Source organism: Fusarium phalaenopsidis, assembly GCF_050370095.1.
Source record: "Fusarium phalaenopsidis strain FUZ10S chromosome Unknown contig_32332, whole genome shotgun sequence".
Lineage (NCBI taxonomy): Eukaryota > Fungi > Ascomycota > Sordariomycetes > Hypocreales > Nectriaceae > Fusarium > Fusarium phalaenopsidis.
The window spans coordinates 3,446,315-3,465,224 of record NW_028145391.1 but is presented as its reverse complement, the minus strand read 5'-3'; the positions used below and the strand labels follow the sequence as shown (position 1 = coordinate 3,465,224).

General features: G+C 53.7%; 5 protein-coding genes across 5 annotated transcripts; all 5 read right to left on the bottom strand.

Moving 5' to 3' along the window:
* Nucleotides 1–20: 20 nt before the first annotated feature.
* On the bottom strand, nucleotides 21–1,893 carry LRP88_14090 (acyclic terpene utilization AtuA family protein; the record flags this gene model as incomplete). Its single annotated transcript, XM_083250442.1, has 2 exons — nucleotides 21–156; nucleotides 206–1,893. 2 exons carry the CDS (start codon nucleotides 1,891–1,893, stop codon nucleotides 21–23), a joined length of 1,824 nt encoding a protein of 607 aa, XP_083094776.1.
* A 1,330-nt stretch (nucleotides 1,894–3,223) lies between these two features.
* Nucleotides 3,224–4,694, bottom strand: LRP88_14089 (isocitrate dehydrogenase (NAD(+)) IDH1; the record flags this gene model as incomplete). The annotated part of the gene is made up of 3 exons (XM_083250441.1): nucleotides 3,224–3,323; nucleotides 3,377–4,392; nucleotides 4,662–4,694. The coding sequence occupies 3 exons, from the start codon at nucleotides 4,692–4,694 to the stop codon at nucleotides 3,224–3,226; spliced, it is 1,149 nt and encodes a 382-aa protein (XP_083094775.1).
* Nucleotides 4,695–5,784: 1,090 nt separating this feature from the next.
* On the bottom strand, nucleotides 5,785–8,041 carry LRP88_14088 (kinase-like domain-containing protein; the record flags this gene model as incomplete). Its single annotated transcript, XM_083250440.1, has 4 exons — nucleotides 5,785–7,427; nucleotides 7,477–7,793; nucleotides 7,850–7,880; nucleotides 7,960–8,041. The coding sequence occupies 4 exons, from the start codon at nucleotides 8,039–8,041 to the stop codon at nucleotides 5,785–5,787; spliced, it is 2,073 nt and encodes a 690-aa protein (XP_083094774.1).
* Nucleotides 8,042–9,710: 1,669 nt separating this feature from the next.
* LRP88_14087 (DNA protein crosslink repair co-factor UBX5) lies at nucleotides 9,711–11,376 on the bottom strand (the record flags this gene model as incomplete). Its single annotated transcript, XM_083250439.1, has 2 exons — nucleotides 9,711–10,753; nucleotides 10,809–11,376. The coding sequence occupies 2 exons, from the start codon at nucleotides 11,374–11,376 to the stop codon at nucleotides 9,711–9,713; spliced, it is 1,611 nt and encodes a 536-aa protein (XP_083094773.1).
* Nucleotides 11,377–12,161: 785 nt separating this feature from the next.
* LRP88_14086 (proteasome stabiliser-domain-containing protein) lies at nucleotides 12,162–17,742 on the bottom strand (the record flags this gene model as incomplete). The annotated part of the gene is made up of 3 exons (XM_083250438.1): nucleotides 12,162–17,424; nucleotides 17,477–17,523; nucleotides 17,575–17,742. 3 exons carry the CDS (start codon nucleotides 17,740–17,742, stop codon nucleotides 12,162–12,164), a joined length of 5,478 nt encoding a protein of 1,825 aa, XP_083094772.1.
* Between the last annotated feature and the right edge of the window lie 1,168 nt (nucleotides 17,743–18,910).

Sequence of the window (18,910 nt, the reverse complement as noted above, 5' to 3'; positions counted from 1 at the left end):
GATACCAGTCATTCCACAACTTAAATTCGTCCCCTTTCAAGAAACGCCTTTGGGACATCCACATATCGACTCCTCAGATACTCTGCAATACCCTTCCCAAGCCCATCAATCCGATCAGACGAAGCAATCCCGCCATTGAGATTATCCAGAATACGGCTATACGAACGTTAGCATCTCAACTCCCAGCAGTCATTCGAAAACTTACAAGTGCACAGCATTGACGCCAGGAAACTCAACTCTTTCCACCCTCCTATCGGGATTTCCCTTGAACCAGTCATCCCCAAACAGCTGCTTGATCTTTGACACGGTCAACAGATTCCGCAACCAGGGATACTCGTCGTCGTTCCGCACAAAGAAGCCAACATTCGAGTTATCCCCCTTGTCACCAGACCGAGCATGAACCACACTCCCAAGCGGCGCCCACTCCGTCGGTCCAAAGGTGAGCATGTCCACAGGCCCATACGTATCCGCCGAAGGTCTAACAATCGGGTACGTAGCCGTCTTGCTTGGCGGTTGAACACGTAGTACCTCGCCGGTACTCATCTCAACCCGATGGTCAATAGCAGACATGGGCATAAGCGCAGGAAACATCTCCATAAACGGCTTAGGCGTCATGGTCCGAAAGTCGAGGTTCATGTGGTAACCAGGATAACTCTGCATCCGCAGCGCATAGATGGGAACCTTGAACTTGCTCGGCTCGATATCCTCCTTCTTTCTTGCCTGCGCAAACACCCGCAAAGACACGGTACCCGCCTGCTGAGATGTCGGGTTGTCGGCTGGTGTGCCGTAGAGCTCGATGCTGAGACGGCTAAAGTTGCTGTCCTTGAACATGTGCGCCAGCTGCGCCTTCATCATGGCTGCCTTTTCCGCCACATCGAGACCGTTGATGTAAAAGGTTGCTTCAGCCTGGAACCCACCCTTGGCAGCGATCATGACCTTTGTCGTGGCAGGTGGAGGACGGCCCTTGACTCCAGAGACAACCACCCGATTTATCGTCTCCTGCTCGACTCTCACGCCTGACAGGTCCGCCACGACATCGGGGTTCAGGTAAAGATGTCCCTGAAGCTCGTAGAGCAACTGAGCCGTGACTGTCTCTTTCGTCACACGGCCACCTCCTTCGCTAGTCCTCCCGATAACACAGCGTCCTCTGGGATCGATCTCAGCGATGGGAAACGCAATGTCGACCAGTTCGGGCAAAAAGTCCTTGAAACCCGAAAAGTTGGCCCCGACGACATAAGGACCACACTCGATCAGATGGGCGGCCAAAAGTGAACCAGCCAGCTCCTCGTACTGGTCTTCCCTCCATCCGTGGTACCACGCTGCGGCGCCCATGACAGGAGAGGCATCAGTACAACGACCACAGATGACGATGCGAGCGCCAGATCGGAGAGCCTGCACAATACCCCAGCAGCCAATGTAAGCTGTAGCACAGCAAGGAGTGAATCCCCAAGTGTCGAGTGTCTGCTCCGGATGATCCAAGTGCGTAATAGCCAGCCCCCTCCTCTTACTCTCATCCATAACAACGTCTGAAACATCATCACCCAAAACCGCAGCAACAACACAATCCCCATACCCCCTCTTCTCACAAAGCGCCCTAACCTTTCGATACAGCGCCTCAGTGTTCAATGCACCAGCATTGGTAACAACGCGAATGTCCCGCTGCATAATGTCATCAAGACACTCGTCAAGCTGCTCAAAGAAGCCATTCTCATAACCCAAGTCCGGATCGACTTCCTGCTTGGTGATGGCGTTCCAGGCAATGTTCATCTCGGAGAGCCAGTCGCCCGTGATGACGTTGACGTTGCCGGAGCGCACCATCCGGGCCATGGCGTGGGGGTGGTCGCCCGTGGCGCCAGAGACGTTGCCGATGCGGATGGGGGGTCTGTCAAGCATGATGTGTGGTGTTTGTGGTTTTGGTGTTGTTGAGTTAAACAGTCATGGAGATGAGATATAAGATAAAAGGTCAAAGAGGCGAGTTGAGGCTCCGCTGAAAGCACCTGATCGACAACCGGCGTAATGAAACTTTTCCCCGTGGCTATGCTTAAGCAGAGGTAACAACTTCTTTCGGTACTCTCGGAGGTTAGAATTGGTTGATCCATCATGCATTCATGTGTATCATCCCTCATCGGCCGCGGCGCCGATCATCACAAGCGCCGAATCCCCACGGCTTCGGCGCCGGCGACCGAGTCCGTCACCTCCACTTGTGATCAGTCCAGGGTCTGATTGAATGTAGAGCGGCATGTTGCTTCCAAAATTCAAGATCCTGTAGTCTGTTTAGCCTAAGTAAGTTTAAATATCCTTGATGCTGGTCATGTTCACTCAGTTCAGATGTAGTGATGATCTTCAACAGAAGAAGTCCTACCACTACCATTGCCCGAACTGGGATAGGACTTTGAAGATGATCAGGTTAGAAATCAAGTGTGATACACAGACTCTCCTTAACATTAAAGCGGAGGCATTCCTGCCAGCCGGATCCAAAGTCTACATCAACCATTGAAGCCATCACCATCATCACAGCTCCTTAAGTCAAACACCACCAACCCACCCTATATCTCGAACCATCAAGCTCCCCTTAGTCATCGACTTGCCCCCTCCACATCCTCAGCCCCCATTCGCCAGCAGAAGCTTCTCATGCAACCAGGGTCTTCGGTACAACATCAACCGAGGATAACAGCTCGGTCTCCGCGAAGGATGGCATGTCGCGATAAGAGCCAAGCCCGAAGAGAATGCGCGCAAAGAGTCTAGACAACGAGTCTAAGCGCCATGTATCCAGAATTGGCTTGCTGACGCTGCTCAGTCTAGGATCAGTCTTGCGCCCTCACTTCACCCATCCCCATCAAGAAGAACACAGAGAAGTAGTCATGAATCAGTTGGATTTATGTGTCAATTCCACTGCTATCAAGGTCATGTTACACGTACAACCTCCCCCTTTCGCGCTCGCTCTCTCAGCGATAATCGAAAAGCTGTTCCTCTTCTTCCTCTGCGTCGCTCCCCCCAGAAACACCCCCTTTTCTCTCTCGGAACGCCTAAATGCCGCCAGAGCCCTTTCCCCTCGGGTCGTTCCTAGGTCTAATATTCGATCGAGTGTTCGGTTTGCAAATAGGTGGTTCCTTTCATCCTTTGTTTGCCCCCGCGACGGACGGGGTAATGACGAAAAAATGCAGTTTAAAAAAAGGGAAACATTGCGTTGGTTTGGTAGGTTAGGTTGTTTAGGCCGGGGATATCACAAAAAGTTGCTTGATTTAAACAGTCTCAAGCTTGTCGAGGATGGCCTTGGTGAACTCGTGGGTGGTGGAGGAGCCGCCCATATCGGGGGTGCGGACCTTGCTGTTGAACAGTTAGCTTTTGTCACTATAACATAGGACAGACAACTTACCCCTCGGCAATGACGGCGTAGGTGGCCTTGGAGATGCGGTTAGCATGCTCATCGAGACCGAGGTGTCGCAGCAGCATGCTGCCGGACAGGAGCATGGCGGTAGGGTTAGCCTGGTCCTTGCCCTTGATGTCGAGACCGACGTGACGGCAACCGGGCTCGAAGACGGCGACCTCACGGCCCATGTTGCAGCCGGGGACGATACCGGGACCACCGACAAGAGCGGCACCAATGTTGGACAGGATACCACCGTAAAGGTTAGGCATGACCATGACGTCGAACTGCTGGGGTCGGGAAACAGCCTGCATGGAGGCGTTGTCGACAATCATGTCGTTGACCTCGAGGGTGGGGTAGTCCTTGGCGACCTGGTGGAAGGTGCTGCGGAACAGACCGTCGGCCAGCTTCATGATGTTGGCCTTGTGGATGCAGGTGACCTTGGAGCGGCCGTTGGCGAGGGCGAAGCTGAAAGCAAACTTGGCGATGCGCTCCGACTTTGCGCGGGTGATGATCTTGAGCGACTCGACGACGCCGGGGACGCTCTGGTGCTCGAGGCCAGAGTACTCGCCCTCGGTGTTCTCACGGATGATGCACAGGTCGACATCCTTGTGGCGGGTCTCGTAGCCGGGGATGTTCTTGATCAAGCTGATGCTGGCGTAGATGTCGAGCTCCTGGCGCATGGCGACGTTGAAGCTCTGGTGTCCGGATCGGCTGATGGGGGTGTGCAGGATGCCCTTGAGGCCGAGCTTGTTGCGCTTGAGCGAGGCCACCGACTCGCGGAAAGCGTCCTCGGTGCGGCCGGCGCCCTCGAGGCCAGACACCTCGACCTGCTCCCACTCGACGGGCACGTTGTCGGCCTTGAAGACGGTCTTGACCGACTCGGCAACCTCGGTACCGATACCGTCACCGGGGATGAGGGTGACGGTGTACTTGCCGCCGAACTTGGCGGGCTTGAAGATGTCGGACTGGACGGTGGCGAAGGATCGGGCGAGCTGGGGTTGCTGGGCCACGCCGCGCAGCAGCTGTAGAGAAGAAGAATGTTAGCCAACTACTCAATTGCGTTTCTCTCATATCATGAGCTCGAATGTCGCAGTCATGGCATTTCCAGCTCTTGTTGTGCTCCAAGCCCGCCTCATTTTGTTTCCCGCGGGCTGTGATGATCATGACATGATGCAATTCACCATGCCGTAATCACTTTCGCTTCACAAACCCCTCTCACACACAATCTCTGCCAAATACCCCAAGGCGCAAGTCTGCCATGACCGCATCACTAGAGAAAAGATAAACGTACCTGGGCCGATCGAACAGATCCTCGCGACAACATGATGACGGTTGCGGATGGAGAGATGGGAGAGAGGAGAGCTTTCTTGAGGTGGGGGAGGACAAAGAGGAGGAAAGGAATTAAACCGCGGACCGCACGCGAGCAGGAGGAGGAGATGGGGAGAGAAAGGATGAAGAAGATGTATGTCAGCGAGTAGAAAAATAAAAAGAGAAAGAGTTCAAATCGCGCATGGCCCGTTTCCCGTTGCCCAAGGTTCCCATACACTCTTTTGCCCTGCCATTGGTGTCGCATTGGCCGAGCTTCCCAGGCCCCCATTACCGAGACTTTTTTTCTGCCTCTGTTTCGGCCGCCGCCCTTTTTCCGAGCGGAGAGCGACTGCTTGTTCCGAGCTGCCCAGCGAACAGTGGGTCTCCGAGCCCGATGCTTTAGTCCTGCATAGGCAGCATGAGGGTCTGGTTTCTCGGCGAGGCCGGGTCGGGCCATTAGATTTGCTGCTTCTTTAAGTTTAGTTCCAACCTTGGCCGAGACCGCCTTTCGAAACTCTAGACCTTCCATGCAAATTCCAACGACGTCACAGCTTCAGACCAGCACCAAAGCCAAGAGACAGCAGCTGCAAACAGTCGCCTCTACATCTGTATTGGTGTCAATTGGCGCATCTCAGCTTCCACATTCAACCGTCCAACTCCAGATCAATAAACATCTTCCTCGGTCGTGTCACGGCGCCATCATGGTTTCTACTCACGCTGAATCGTTGCATGTGGAGCATCTCCATCTTGTCCCCCTCATCCCATGCCACATGCTCCACCTGCAGCCGCCTAACCACCATCTCCTAAACAAGCAGCAGCATAACATCCATTGTCTATTCCATTTCGTCCATCATAAAAGCAATCAAACCGCTCGGTTTATTCTGTCTAAGCACAAGTACCATTGATCCACGCTGTCTTTGCTTCGCCATGCCTTGCCCCTCTTTGATACACTCATCCCGGCCTCTCGGTTCATCCTTTTTGTCCTTCAACCAGCCGGCGCATACTCCTCCTTCATGCCATATACAATGTCAGACCAGAACTCCAAAATGACTTCAAATTCTTCTTCACACGCTCTTCTCGCTCCTGACATCAACAAGTACACGTCCTCAAGCTTGGACTTCCTCATCCTCGTCCAATGGCTCCACTCTCACCAAGATCTCCTCGAGGAGGCCTTCAAGAAAACTTCCAGCCTCTCGGCCCATGCCTACAGGCTCGGCCTTGTCATAGTGATCAATCTCCTTACAGACATATGCCAATTTATACACCAATCTCCGCACCTTTTCGTGCGCCGCCTCGGCTCGTTCTTGCTGAGGTGTCCCTTGCGCCGGGTATTGTGATGGCCCGTGCATCTGCTGAAGGTTGATCTGTCGTCGCTTCAGGGCCTCCTCCAACGCGGGGAAGATGACATCGTGAAGGGCATCTAGATCGCCGTTCGGGTTGGCTGGCCCCGGCGCAGGGAATGACGATGGGGCCGTCGCAAACTCGGGGAGGGCTGGTGACTGGGCCTTGGAGGAAAGTGGTCGAGGGCACTGCGCTACTGCTGGAACTGCCACATGTGTGGGAAGTCGTTGCGAAGATGTCGGTTGTGGGGAGGGACTTTGCTGTGATGAAGGCGTTCTGCCCCTATATGGGGGTATTTCTGGTAGGCTTATCTGCGTCACCTTGGAGGGCATTGGCCGTGGTCCGCCTGTGTGTGCTGGTGGGGTGGGTGGTACTGGCCATTGTGATGATGACAGCTGGGGGCTCGCCTTGCCCTCGAGGTTCAGATTGAGCTTACCCAGATCACGCTGAAGCTGGCTTTGTAGTTCACGGTCGTAGTCTGGCGACTGCTCCACTGGTAGGGGCGGCATCGGCCGTGGTGCTCGCGGGGTTTCGTTGTTATCTCTCGGTAGCTGCTTCATCGGGCTCTGGGGAAGTGGTACTCTGGTAGGAGATGGCATAGGCTGCTGAAACTGTGGTTGTTGCAGTGGAACAGCCTTGCGCTGAGGACTGGACTGTCTGGAGCCTGGATTCGGCGCCTTGACGGTCTCGCTTGGTTCAAAGGCAAAGTCCTTGACCTTTGTCGGGCTTCCCTCACGTCGCCGCTCGCCGTAGTCGTCAGCGGGTTCCAGGGGCCGTGAAGATCGTGCGTTTGCTGCGCTCTCGTCCAAAGGATTGAGACTGGGTCGGTTGACGATGCCTCCACGCTCACCAATGAGTCTCACAGTGCCAAAGTCCCACATGTCTTCATCTACCCGCTCGCGCTCGGCCGGGGCTCGGCCGGGGTTAGAATCCCAATTATCCTCCTCATCGTTCTTGTGAGTAGCCGCCCATCGAGTATGTCTCTCGATCAGCTCGGTTAGGTAGGTTGTCCGCTTTGCTCGTCTAATAAACGGGTGCCGGAGCAGGTCCTTCGCAGTTGGTCGCTCCTTGGGGTCTCGCTGGAGGCATAGCTCGATAAACTCCTTAAAGGCCTTGGTGAAGTTGCCTTCGAGTCGCGGGGGTGGGTTCTTTGGGATAAGAAAGAGGACCTTCATGGGGTGAATATCGGCGTAGGGTGGTTCGCCGTTGGCTAGTTCGAGGGCCGTGATACCGAGGGACCAGATATCAGCCTTGTGGTCGTATCCGGATTGTTTGATAACCTCCGGAGCCATCCAGAAGGGAGTACCGACAAAGGTGTTCTTCTTGGTCATGGTTGCAGAGAGCTGTCCCGAAACGCCAAAGTCGGCAAGCTTGACCTGCCCGTTGCTGCTGAGCAGTACGTTGGCAGCTGTCAAGACTGTCAGTCCCGCATGCCACATAAACTCGACCCAACTCACCCTTGACATCGCGGTGCAGCTTCTTGTCTGTGTGGAGATAGTCCAATCCCTGCAACAGCTCCCGCACAATGATGGCGATGTAGTCCTCTCCGATCAGCCCTGGCTTCATCAGGTCGGCGCAGCTCCCACCAGAGCAAAACTCCATGACGATCCATAGCTCGGCGCCTTTCGCATATGATCCATAGTACTTGGTGACATATGGGGATTGCAACTCAGACAGAATGGCAATCTCCTGGATAATATCCTCCACCTCGTCCTCAGCGCTTTCGATGTCGATAACTTTGATCGCGACTGCCTGACCGGTGCGTTTATCAACTCTGCGAAAGTTTATCAGCTTCCAGATCAAGATGGCAGAATACAGAGTTTTGTATACCCTTTGTAGACCTTGCCAAAACTGCCACCACCTGGGAAATGTCAGTGGAGGTCCTTCACAGCGTCCACGAGACCTGATATTGCCCATAAAAGGACCATATCCAGACTAACCAATGCAGTATTCCTTGGAGTAGAGAAGCTCCGGGTCGAGCGCCTCATTCGCCTCGTCCATGTCCCTCTCGTGGTCGGCCATCGTGTGCTTCGGTCGGTGTACAAGTCTTGGTTCGCCTTGGGCCGTGATAATATGCCTGTCCCACGTCGACTTCCTATGGGCGCTTACAGCCCTCTCGTGTGCTGATCGCTGGCTCAGTTTCCGCTCGAGTTGAATTGCTTTCTCCGAGCAGACGACGACGTCTCGAGCTTCACACCGCAGGCGCTATCGAAGAAGGGTGCCGAGTTTGAATCGAGTCGAGCTGCGAGGTGGGATATTCGTAGTTGGCGGTGTCGATTTCTAACCCCACCAAAAAAAAGAGGCGCCGTCCTAAGATGTCTCGGATCATGTGCCTGTCGTAAACAACAAACAGTCTCACAGGATCCGTCAAGGGAGAAGATGTAAAGAAAGGGAGGGGAAAGAGCGATGCTAAGAAAGAGAAGAAGAGGAAAGGATAAAAAGAACTGGAAGGGAGATTGATTGCTCCAGGAAGAAAAAACTCCCCGTCGGGGCGCCTGGGCATTCAGCTCGAAACGAGAACCAATCCCCGCCTGCGGTGCGCAAGCTACAGCACCTGCCCAGCCCGTAATAAGCTAAATTGAGCTAGAGAAGCAGAAGCACCCTCCCACTGTGAAACGGCTGGCGGTTGCTGGGTGTTTACATCAGATCCATGACAGCACAGGCAGAGGTCAAGGTGGGGTTGCTGAGGGAGCAACACCACCTTCTACCTAACCGCGCCTTCCATCCCATCCACCATCCACCATCCATCCACCTCCATTGCCGTCTGCTCACGGCCGTTCCTGGTGCGACCTGGAAGCGGGAGGGGGTCAGCAAGCGGCCCCTGTCATCCATCGGCCATTAGCACCTGGATACACGGAGGGGCCGCCGCTGTATCGCTGGAAATCTCCCCGCACTGGCCTCCATACGTACGTCGGTCCCCAGCTCAGCCTCAGTTCATGCTCTAGGCAGGAGAATGCAAGGTTTCCATCCATGCCAAGCTGCGTTGGGCACAACTCATTCTCTGCATGAAGACAGCATTTGTCAGAGAACCTTTGCATCTCACACTCCGCCGAGTTGGGACATCTGATTGGTCGCCCTCTTCTTCATGCTGAAACACCCTCGACGGGCCGTTTTGACTCTCTGCGATTGGACCACGCCCGCTTAGACTAGCAACTCTGTGCATCATCTCACCTCCAACAGATAGGGCCACAAGATTCGAGAGAGGCCCAAGCTGATGAGGGAAATTACTCGACATTTGAGGCTGAAGCTGAGTCTAGGCCATTCGTTGGCTGCGGGAGATTATCTTCTAGTTGACTTGTACGTTCCAAACATGCCTCACAAATATCACTCAAATCGTTGGCTATCGAAAAACAGCTTCATTAGGTCAACATCGAGTCGATCATGCTCGTTTCATTGCCTAGCTACCATCCGCCTCGTCCTTGGTTCCCGTCGCCGCTGAATCATGAGAGCAAAACTGTCTAACGACATGAGCCTCCCAACCCAATCTCCATGGTAATACCGTAAAACAATCCCAATAAGATGCCCCCCGGAAGGAGTCAGAACATGCCTGCACCTCTGGCCGCAGCCAGTCCAGTCCAATTCACTCCAATGGCTCCGATACTGATCTATCTGCAAATGCCTGCTGTTGTCCATGCATGGCCTTGTGAAAAGACGAAATCATTCTCGCATCAAGAAGGAAAAAACATCAGCCTTAGTCCTCGATGAACTCGATCATCACTGTCCCCTGCTTCAGTCCGGTGTCTGCGATGGTCGCATCCAGGCTCTCCAGGAGATCCTGGCCCTGGGGCATTTTCTTGAGCTCAAACTCGATTCCATCCTTGCCCTCTAGAGGCTCAGCCTTGAGCCATTCGTAGATCCGGCGTACTGAGTCTTGGAGGTTAAATCGTCGGATAACACGGCCGGTAGGGTGCCTGAACTGGATACGGGTGGTGGTAGCAGGGTTGTTCTCTGGCTCCGTGTGTGGGTTTGTGCTGGAGATCAAAGCCCAAGGGTTCTGCTCAACTGGCGCCTCAGGCTCCTTGCCCTTACCAACATCCGCTGGTCCTGGTGACTTTGTCAGGGCATCGGGGTCGTGAACATTTGGTGTCGAACTCGATCCTTGGCTTCCAGAAGCGCCCTCCAAGCTGTTCCTCAGGGCCATTTCCAGCATCTCCTCCTCTGTCATGCGCTCGACGTCCACATGCTTTGGCTTCCGGGCCGTTGACTTGGCCACCGGGTTCTTGCTGTTGGCAGCCAAGCTGTACCGATCCAAAAACTCGGCGACCTCCGCATGAAAGTCCCCGGCGCTGGGGAATGGTCTACCGCTCCAGACCTTGACCTGTTCGCCAGTTCGGGGGTCGATAATGGAGACGTGAGGGTAGTTGTCGGGATTCTCGTGGGACTGGTTGGGGAAGTAAAAGGTGATAAACTCTTCGGCATCAGGAAAGTCCTTGTCGTACTGCAGGAAGATGAAGTTTTCCGAAATCAGATCCTTGACAGCCTTGTCCTTCCAGATGTCCCGGTTCAAGGCTTGGCAGTTGAAGTCGTTCATATCCTGGAGATTAACCATGATCCATTTCTTGTCTTCTTTGCCAAGCGTACGAGCCTCGTCCCAGGTCATACGCGCCATAAGATCGTATGGGGGCCGGAACAGGTCCTCGAGCCGTCTCGCATGGGCGCCATTCTCGGTCGACTGAGCAGGACGGCGCTCAGGATCGCCCCATATTTGCTGCGAAAATGGTCCGCCAGTGCGGGCTGTATTGTCCGTGTCAGTAAAATATCGGGCTTAGAGTCCAGGTTCTGCACTTACATGCGTTCGCCGCCTGTTGTCGCCGCCGTCGCAGCTCCTCCAGGAAAGCTGCTTCCATTCCATCATCGTGCTCGCCACCGCCCCAACCAGGAGCCACGAGCGTTTCGGTGGTCCGCGCAATTGGTGCTCTCACATCGCCTGCACCCCCCGATCCAGAGCCGTGGTTTTCTTGGTAGAGCTCCTCCTGCAACCGTTTGGCCATAGCCATGTCCTCCTCCTCTTGGGCCAAAGCTGCCGCCTGAGCGGCCGCGGCTCTCTGGTTCTCCTCCTCACGGTCGCTATCTTCGTCAAACTGCATATCCTCATCTTCATCACTGTCGATATGAATGATGCCGTCCGAGTCTTGTCTCCCAATGTTGCCTCGGGCAGGTGCGGTCGCGGGCGCGGGCTGGTTCGTTGATGCGGTGTTCGCTGAAAGACCAGCTCCCACACCGGAAGCAAGGTCAGGGTTCTCGTAAAAGAGCTCGATGGCACGCTCAAAGTTGCCCGCAGTCATCTCGAGGAAGCTGCGGGCGACATCGGCGTTTGCGCCCGTGATGGCGATAAAGGTGGAGATGTTGTCGTCCATGATCGGCGACTCTCCCAGCACAGCGGTGGTTGTCGGTGTGTTTCTCCGCGGTGTATGGGAGAGGAGGGTTCGGGTGTCTTGTAATCCTCAAGGCGCTAGAGCGTGAAAAGGCAGCCGTGGTAAGGTTCTCGGTGCGATATCGTAAGGTTCGGTGAAGCTCTCGAGTCGAAGCGAAGTCGATGCCCCGCTACGCAAACGGCGGGGAAGTAGCAGGATGCTTGACAAGAGTGGGCACCCTTTCGGTTGATGGCTGATTCAGCTCGCAACTTCCAAACGCGTCAGAGTCAAAGGCGGTCTTTCTCGCGCGGTTATGGGTGCATCTTTAACCACGAACGGGACGGTTGGTGAGGCGGAAGTGTCAAGGTGAAAGCCAGTCCATCAAGTGAAGCACAGACATCAAAAGATGGACAGGCACCCAACCACAGTGACGCAACTGGGCCAGTGGGGTTTAGTGCTTTCAGCGCCCTCGGTGGGATGGAGGGGCAAATTCCAAATTCCCAGGGGCGATTGAGTGGTGGCGGAAAATCGATGACGCGACGGGAATAGACACGTCGGCTACCCTAGACTTTGAATTCGACATCTCAGGGTTACAACATCACAAGCATCTAAATTTGAATTAAAGCCGAAGAGCAAATCACCTGCTAATGTAGAGTTGGTCAAGTTACTCAATAGTTAAAACGATCAGAAATAGTGAAACTTCCTCGTTGATATCGTAACTATACCTATGCTATGTGATTCGCTGCACTCTTCTATCTAACCAATGGATAATTCGTCTACCTTCTACTCTAATCCAATGAAGTACGAACTTCCTTCAACACCTTCTGAACTTCCAATGATCGCTCTGCTTCCAGCGCTTTGCTCACCATTTCCCTCATCTGATCCCAGTTGGGACCAGCTTGCCCAAACACACCCCTCGCCTTGGCCTTCATTGTAGCGCCGATGGCCTTTGCTCTCATGATTCTCTGTGCCTCTGTGCCTGTGTCGACCAGGTCGATGTCCACGCTCAGGAGATATGCGAGCGAAACGCCCTCTGCATCATTCTCTGATGAACAGAGAGACTCGGCGTCTTGCATCAAGTCGCGGACGCACTCATACCAGACTTGGCGTTTGATTGAGGCGAACTTTGGGTTCGACAGATGAGGCCTGAGAATACTCATGATCCTGTTGAGCACAGCGACGGAATCCTGCTTTATGCTGGCACGGCTGTATCCCCGAGCGATAGCCTCCAGGCCATTTGAAGCTGTCTTCTCCACCAGCTCTTCCTTGGAATCTTCCTTGGAATCAACCTCCATCTTGTTCTCGTCTCCTAGCTCTTCCAGGTAGGGTGTCACAATCTCGGCAATCTCATCGAGGAGATCGAGATCATCCCTGGCCTTGGCGAATTCCCACAGGCAACGGAAAGCAGGCACGCGATACTCATCATTGTTTCGCTTGGCTTCTCGCAACGCGACCTTCTTCATCTGCGCCGCAATCTTGGAGTCTGTCGTCCACAAGGCCCGCCCCTTTTCGACAAACTTTGGGAAGGATTCGAGCAGCTTCTCTTTGCCGGGGAAGGTCTTCAGGGCTAGAGTCTTGTCGAAGACGGGCCAGATCTTAGTCAAGTTGCCATCGCTGATCTGACCACTGGCGTCACTCGCACTGGCAACATCCGCCACCATTGCTGCTACCGTAAAGGCTCCACCGTGTCGGAGCGCCCATTGCGCTGTGTCTAAGCACCTTTCCACTAGAGCGACGATCTCTGGGACGTAGCGGACGACGGTTCGACTGCTTCCGGCATGCTGACTCCAAACCTCCTTGAACACCTTGCTGGTATACTCATCTGTATCGTGAGATCCCAGGTAGGAGAATGGAAGTAGCTTTGTCTCCAGCGCAGTAAAGTGATCCGGTGAGACCTTAGCCAGTGCCACAATCACATCTGCAATCTTTTGACGGCGTGACTCCTCCTCGGCCTGGAAGTACACATCGACGACGTGTTGGCAGAACCGATTTCTGGCCGATTCTGGGGCTGCCCTGATGATGTACGCCGTAGCACGAGCATACGCTTGGCTGACTTCGTCGTTCTTATCCAACGTTTGCTTCTCCATGATACGAAGAAATCGCCCACTGACAGACTTCACATCGTTGGTGTGGCGTGTGAACAACGTTGTCAACACTCGACTACAACCAATTTTGGTGGGCATACCAATGGCCTTCTTAATCGAGGACTCGAGTTGAGGCGCCAGCTCCGTCATGACCTCCGCGTTGATGAACCGAAGCGAGTTCTCGATAGCCTCGGAGATGGGGGACTGGTCTACCATCTGGGACCGCAGCTTATCGATCTGATCTCGACTGTCCTCCCCAGCTCTCTGGTAATGCCAGTTGATCGCATCAGGCTCAATCGAGCTGAGGAGTCCGAGGAGTTGGGGTACCATCTCGGGAATGAATGGTCGTAGAGCCTTGCCTCCTTGCTTGGTGATCTTGATGACCGTAATGGTTGCAAACATTTGGACCTCCTTGACTGAGCTTTCGACGCCCTTGTCTGATAGAAGAAACGGAAGCGCTTCCTTCATCATAGCTTCAGCAGCAGACCCATTGCTTCCCTCCTCGAGCTGTCGAACAAGACCATTCGAGAGAGCCATGCAGAGCTTCAAGGCTGCCTCTCTGACACTTCCCTTGACATCATCCAGGACCTTCAATGCCACCGTCCAGATGTCGCGATAATACTTTCCGTACTTGGGGAATGGTTGTCCCTGGATAAGGTCGGAAATAGCAGCACAGCTTGCTTCTCGCATACGCCACTCTCTACCCAAGATGCTTTTCACCAGGTCATCCATGATGGCATCAAAGTGCGTGTCGATAACTGACCCAGAATCCTTGACGAGAGCCTTCCAGATATCATCCATGGATTTTTGGACGTTCTTGTTGGGATCAAATCGGTAGCGGTAAAGCTTGGGATACAATTTGGGGTCAACCTCCGATTCCGAAAGGATGTTGCTCAATCCGAAGCGACCGAAAGCTGATCGAGTCGACCAAGTTGCGGCGTTGGCAGCGAGAGACATGAACTTGTAAACAAGTCTCTGATCGCCAACCTCATTCGCCAGGTTAACGATGTCCTTGTAAGATGTAATGGAGTTACCCTCTCCAGTTGGGAGAGCACCTGGTTCGAATAGCTCCGTTTCTCCCTCGACTTTGAGCTGAGTCCCAGAGCCAGTGAAAGCAGATACCAAGTCCTTGACCAGGGCGCTCTTCAGGTCAGCATCACCACGCTCGTACACCAGCGACAAGCCACGAGACGCTGTCTCTTGCACGAGCTCATCCCGTGCACTGAGAAGCCTCATGAATGCTGCCTGGACTTCCCGCAATCTGGACTGAACCTGGTCCAGATGTGAGCAGTATTGGACGAGGCAGAAGAGCCAGATACCAGATGCCTTGAGCAGCGCCGGCTTCGTACCCTTGACATCTGCAAAGAGCTTGTTGAGGACAGCAGTGAGGCGTGATCCTCGCGACCCTCCACGCCCCTCAAGAGAGGCGCGCGGCTCGACGTCGAGAGTAAGCTTAACGTAGTCGGAATCCCATCGAGCGAGCGTTGCGGTGATGGCATCTCCCACCGTGAATTGGATCTCGACTTGCTTCATCTCATGAAGTGTAAAGAGCTCCTTGAGAATGCCACCGATAACTCCATAAGACCAGCCATCCTCGCTCTCTGTGCTTGCGTCCTCGTCGATTTTCTCAAGACCGGCAGCCAATCTTCCAAGCGCTGTGATTGCCTTCTCATTACCCGTCTTTGCCTGGGTGACGAGCTTTTTGGTCACCTTCTCAAGAGAGTCATCGCCCTCGCTCTGGGGAATGGCGAGACCAGCGGTCCACAGCTGAGCGAAACCTTCAAGGGCAGCATCGTATAGAGATGAGGGGATGTGCTCGCTAGCCAGAAAGCGCAAAGGGTACTGGATATCCGATGGCAAAGGCTGCCCATAGTAGATGCACCGCGAGCAAACGAAACTGTATGCCAGCAGGCACCCTTCGGCAACATTCAAGTCGCCTCCAATAGCTTCGTGGGCACGCTCGAGAGGCGCAGCAAGAGTCCTCAGGCAGGCTTCTACTGTGTCTTGGGAGTTGGAGAAATGCGACACAAGAATGCCCATTGCCCGGGCGGCAAGTGACTGGATCTCCCTGCTGTTTGACTTGACCAAAGGCAAGAGGCTATCAGCGAGACCAACTAGAGGGGTCAAGGCATTGCTAGGGCTGAGAGAAGCCACATCGACAAAGCATCGAATGCACTCCTCTGTGACAGGAACGTCGGTGCGATGGATGCCATCGAGGCATGACTTCAGGTACCAGGTCACAAAGCGGCTGTCAACCGTATGCAGATACGTACGGATCTTTTCCCGTGTCTTGATATCCGTCTTGACCCGAGCATCAAGTGCCTGCACCCAGTTGGGCTCAACCTTGAAATCGTCAAGGGCTGTGAGGAACATGATGTTCCTGCAATACCGCAGGGCAACCGGAATAGCCCCTCCCCAAGAGCCTTGGAAGTTCTCAAAGGGAGAGAACTCCTCAGCCAGGTCAGGCGGAGATAGTGATTCTTTACGAATCTCCGGGCTCATCTTAGAACCAAAGAAGGCAACCACCATGTCCTTCCAGTCCGGGAGGGAAGGGCTCTTATCGACATGTGCATAGTAGGTCCAAGGATCAAGACCTCTTTGCCCTTGCTCAATGACATCGCTTCGCTCGTCGGAACGCGCTCCGATGGCAATGATATCGATGAAACGACCGACGACGTCGGAGAATTCAAGGCATTGGTTGGCCCACTTGACAACGGCATGGCGCGTACTACGACGAGCCGGGGCATCTTCAGATAGAGACATGTATTGCAGAAGCATCTCTTTCAACGTGGCAGACGCACTGCCAGTGGTTGGCGAAATACATGTCGCCATGCTAGAAAGAGCGCTGTCAATGTTAACGACCGTATCGTTATGAGGATCTTCCGACAGTGACCGGAAGAGCCAGCCGGCAAGCCCTACACGGGCAATAAGGGGCATATCGGCGCTTTTGGCAAGCACACCGATCGTCTCATATGCCTGGGACCGAAGCGCAATATCGTCACTGGATGTCTGTGTCGGGATGGGCCAGCCGCTGGCCTCGATGAAGTCAACCATGGCGTTGGTGACAGGTGCAGCAATGACGAATTTGTGCTGCGAAGGTCCAACGCGGGCCAGCCAGGCAAGATATTGGAATGTAGCGTTATGGAGTCTTGACTTCTCCAGCGCGCTCTTGGGGTACAGGTTCAGACTCGAAGAATCGTCCGTCACTGGTGTTGCAAAGTTGAGCTTGACCACATTCATAATGTCATCCGACATGGTGGCTGAAATTTCCGACTTGGAAAGCATGTTGAGGATGCGGATTCGATATGCTGCCGGTAATACCGAGTGTGCTTGGAACAGGCGCTGCACGAGAGCCTCATCCTCCATAGAAACGGAGCTTCTCTTGAGGACTTCCTCAGCCGAGGATGCAACTCTGTTGTCGAAATTGGATGCAGCGTAGAGCGTAGGCAGGAACTTCTCCTGGTCGGTGAAGGCACCACTGGCGAGAAACGCGACAAGCTTGCGCTTCACCTCGGATAGTCGCCCAATGATCTTCTGCCACTCTGGGTTATCCAGGCCAAGCGACACAAGTTCCTCGGTGGACACGGTAGGATTCGCCGTTGCCCAGTTTGCACCTGATGGGGGTGGCCGGAGTCGAATGAACACTGTGATCATGTCGGCGAGAAACTTTGCATCAGCCTCGTCGGAGAGACCGATGAACTCTCGAAAGTTTTCATCATCTTTGCTGCCTCTGGGAGGTATCCGGACGTCCAGGAGAAGGCGAAGGATGATGTTGAAGAAGGGACCAGCCCTAGCTTGACCTTCATCCTTGGCAAAGCCTTTCAGAGCCTTGGGAATCAGTTCTCTCCGCTCATGATCATCTAGACGCTCTATGCTGTGCTGGATGCCCGAGATATCGAGCTGCTTGACCAATGAGGAGTCGTTGGCCTTGTACTGATCGAGAAGTGCTCCCACGGGTAGTATAACCCTAAACTTGATCAGTGCTTGCTCTCCTTGAACCAATAGTATCTTATCCATACTCTGGAGCTTGAATGAACGTCTTAAGCATAGCAAACATTTGCAGCACCTGTACAGATTCAGTACGTGTCACACTGCTGGGGCAATCTGGATGGCTCACTTTGCGTCTGACTGGGACATGTTCACTGGCAGCCTTGAGAAGAACTGGCGCAAGATAGCGCTGCAGGAGCTCATGAAGCTTCGTCTCCTTGTTGGCAACAGCTAGGATCTTCAACTCCACCTTGTCCAGGAGCTGTAGCTCCCGCTCCTGGGACGAGGGGGCAGCCATGCTGTTGGTGTCGGCTTGGCTGGGCTAAAAGATGCGAGGAAAGCAGAACACGGGGGGATATGAAGTGGAAGATGGATTCAGAAAGAGTTTCTTGTGGCGATTTAGGAGCTCGAATTTCTAATAGCCCGCAGCGCAGGCAACTCCAAATGACGAGTTGTTCCTGGTGCTTTGGCCCAATCTCCAAGTCAACCATATCGTGACGCAGGCAAGCACATGACTAAGCGAATCTATCACGTGACACCGCTCTGGATAGCCCAAGAGAATGGATTAGAAGGCTGAAGATGATGCATGTCAGCTATGATGGTGTAGGTAAGAAATTTGGTAGACTTGATGGCTTTGGATCTTGAATTCATGTCCTGATATTGGGCAGGTAAAGTGATCTGCATGATATGCTTCAGCTACCCAAGGTTGGACATGGGCGCAAGCCATCACCTGCTTGAAAGAACAAGCATGAAATAGCTACTGACCCCATGCAGTGATACCATGCGACAGCACTGCTCAACGTTACATGCATTGACTGAGCTTGGGTAGTTGTTTCCTGATCTGTTAGAGAGTAACACGCCTCGTTAAAGTGAAACGAATCCAGATGGCTTAAGAGACACAAAGGTCTCTTTGGTCATGAATGCGGCTCTGAGGTTTTTGCTGGCTGAGTGTAAGATCGGCCTTGTACACGGGAGGGTTACGCCCGGAAACGTCGGGTTGACTTGGTCCACTACCGAATGCTCCGTGAACCTGGCTCTTCGGCGCACATTGTCGGCCGAGGAAAAAATCGTAGTTAAAAAGGCTTTGATATATATTCACCAAATCTTCACTTTTTCTAGGCAAGATGGTTGGGCATTTTGCAAATAGATCCAATAGGTGTTGATGAGGACACACTAAGGATAACTTCACCTGTATGGAAACCAAAAAAAATTCACTGACTGATGACCACAAGCTCCTGGCATCAAGATACCCTGTCCTTACTGCACCCAATCGCGCTGCTAATCTTGGGAATGCAAACGCTTCGTAATCGCACCGGGGGCAGTGCTCGTCTGTTTCGGTTGACGAGATAGCAGGACGGGCAGGCGAAAAGGGGACCTCAATCCGAGACGGTAATAGTAACTTGTCTCTTGACGGGGGAACATCCCTCTGTTTTCCTTGATGACCTCGACAGTCCTCGAATTCCATT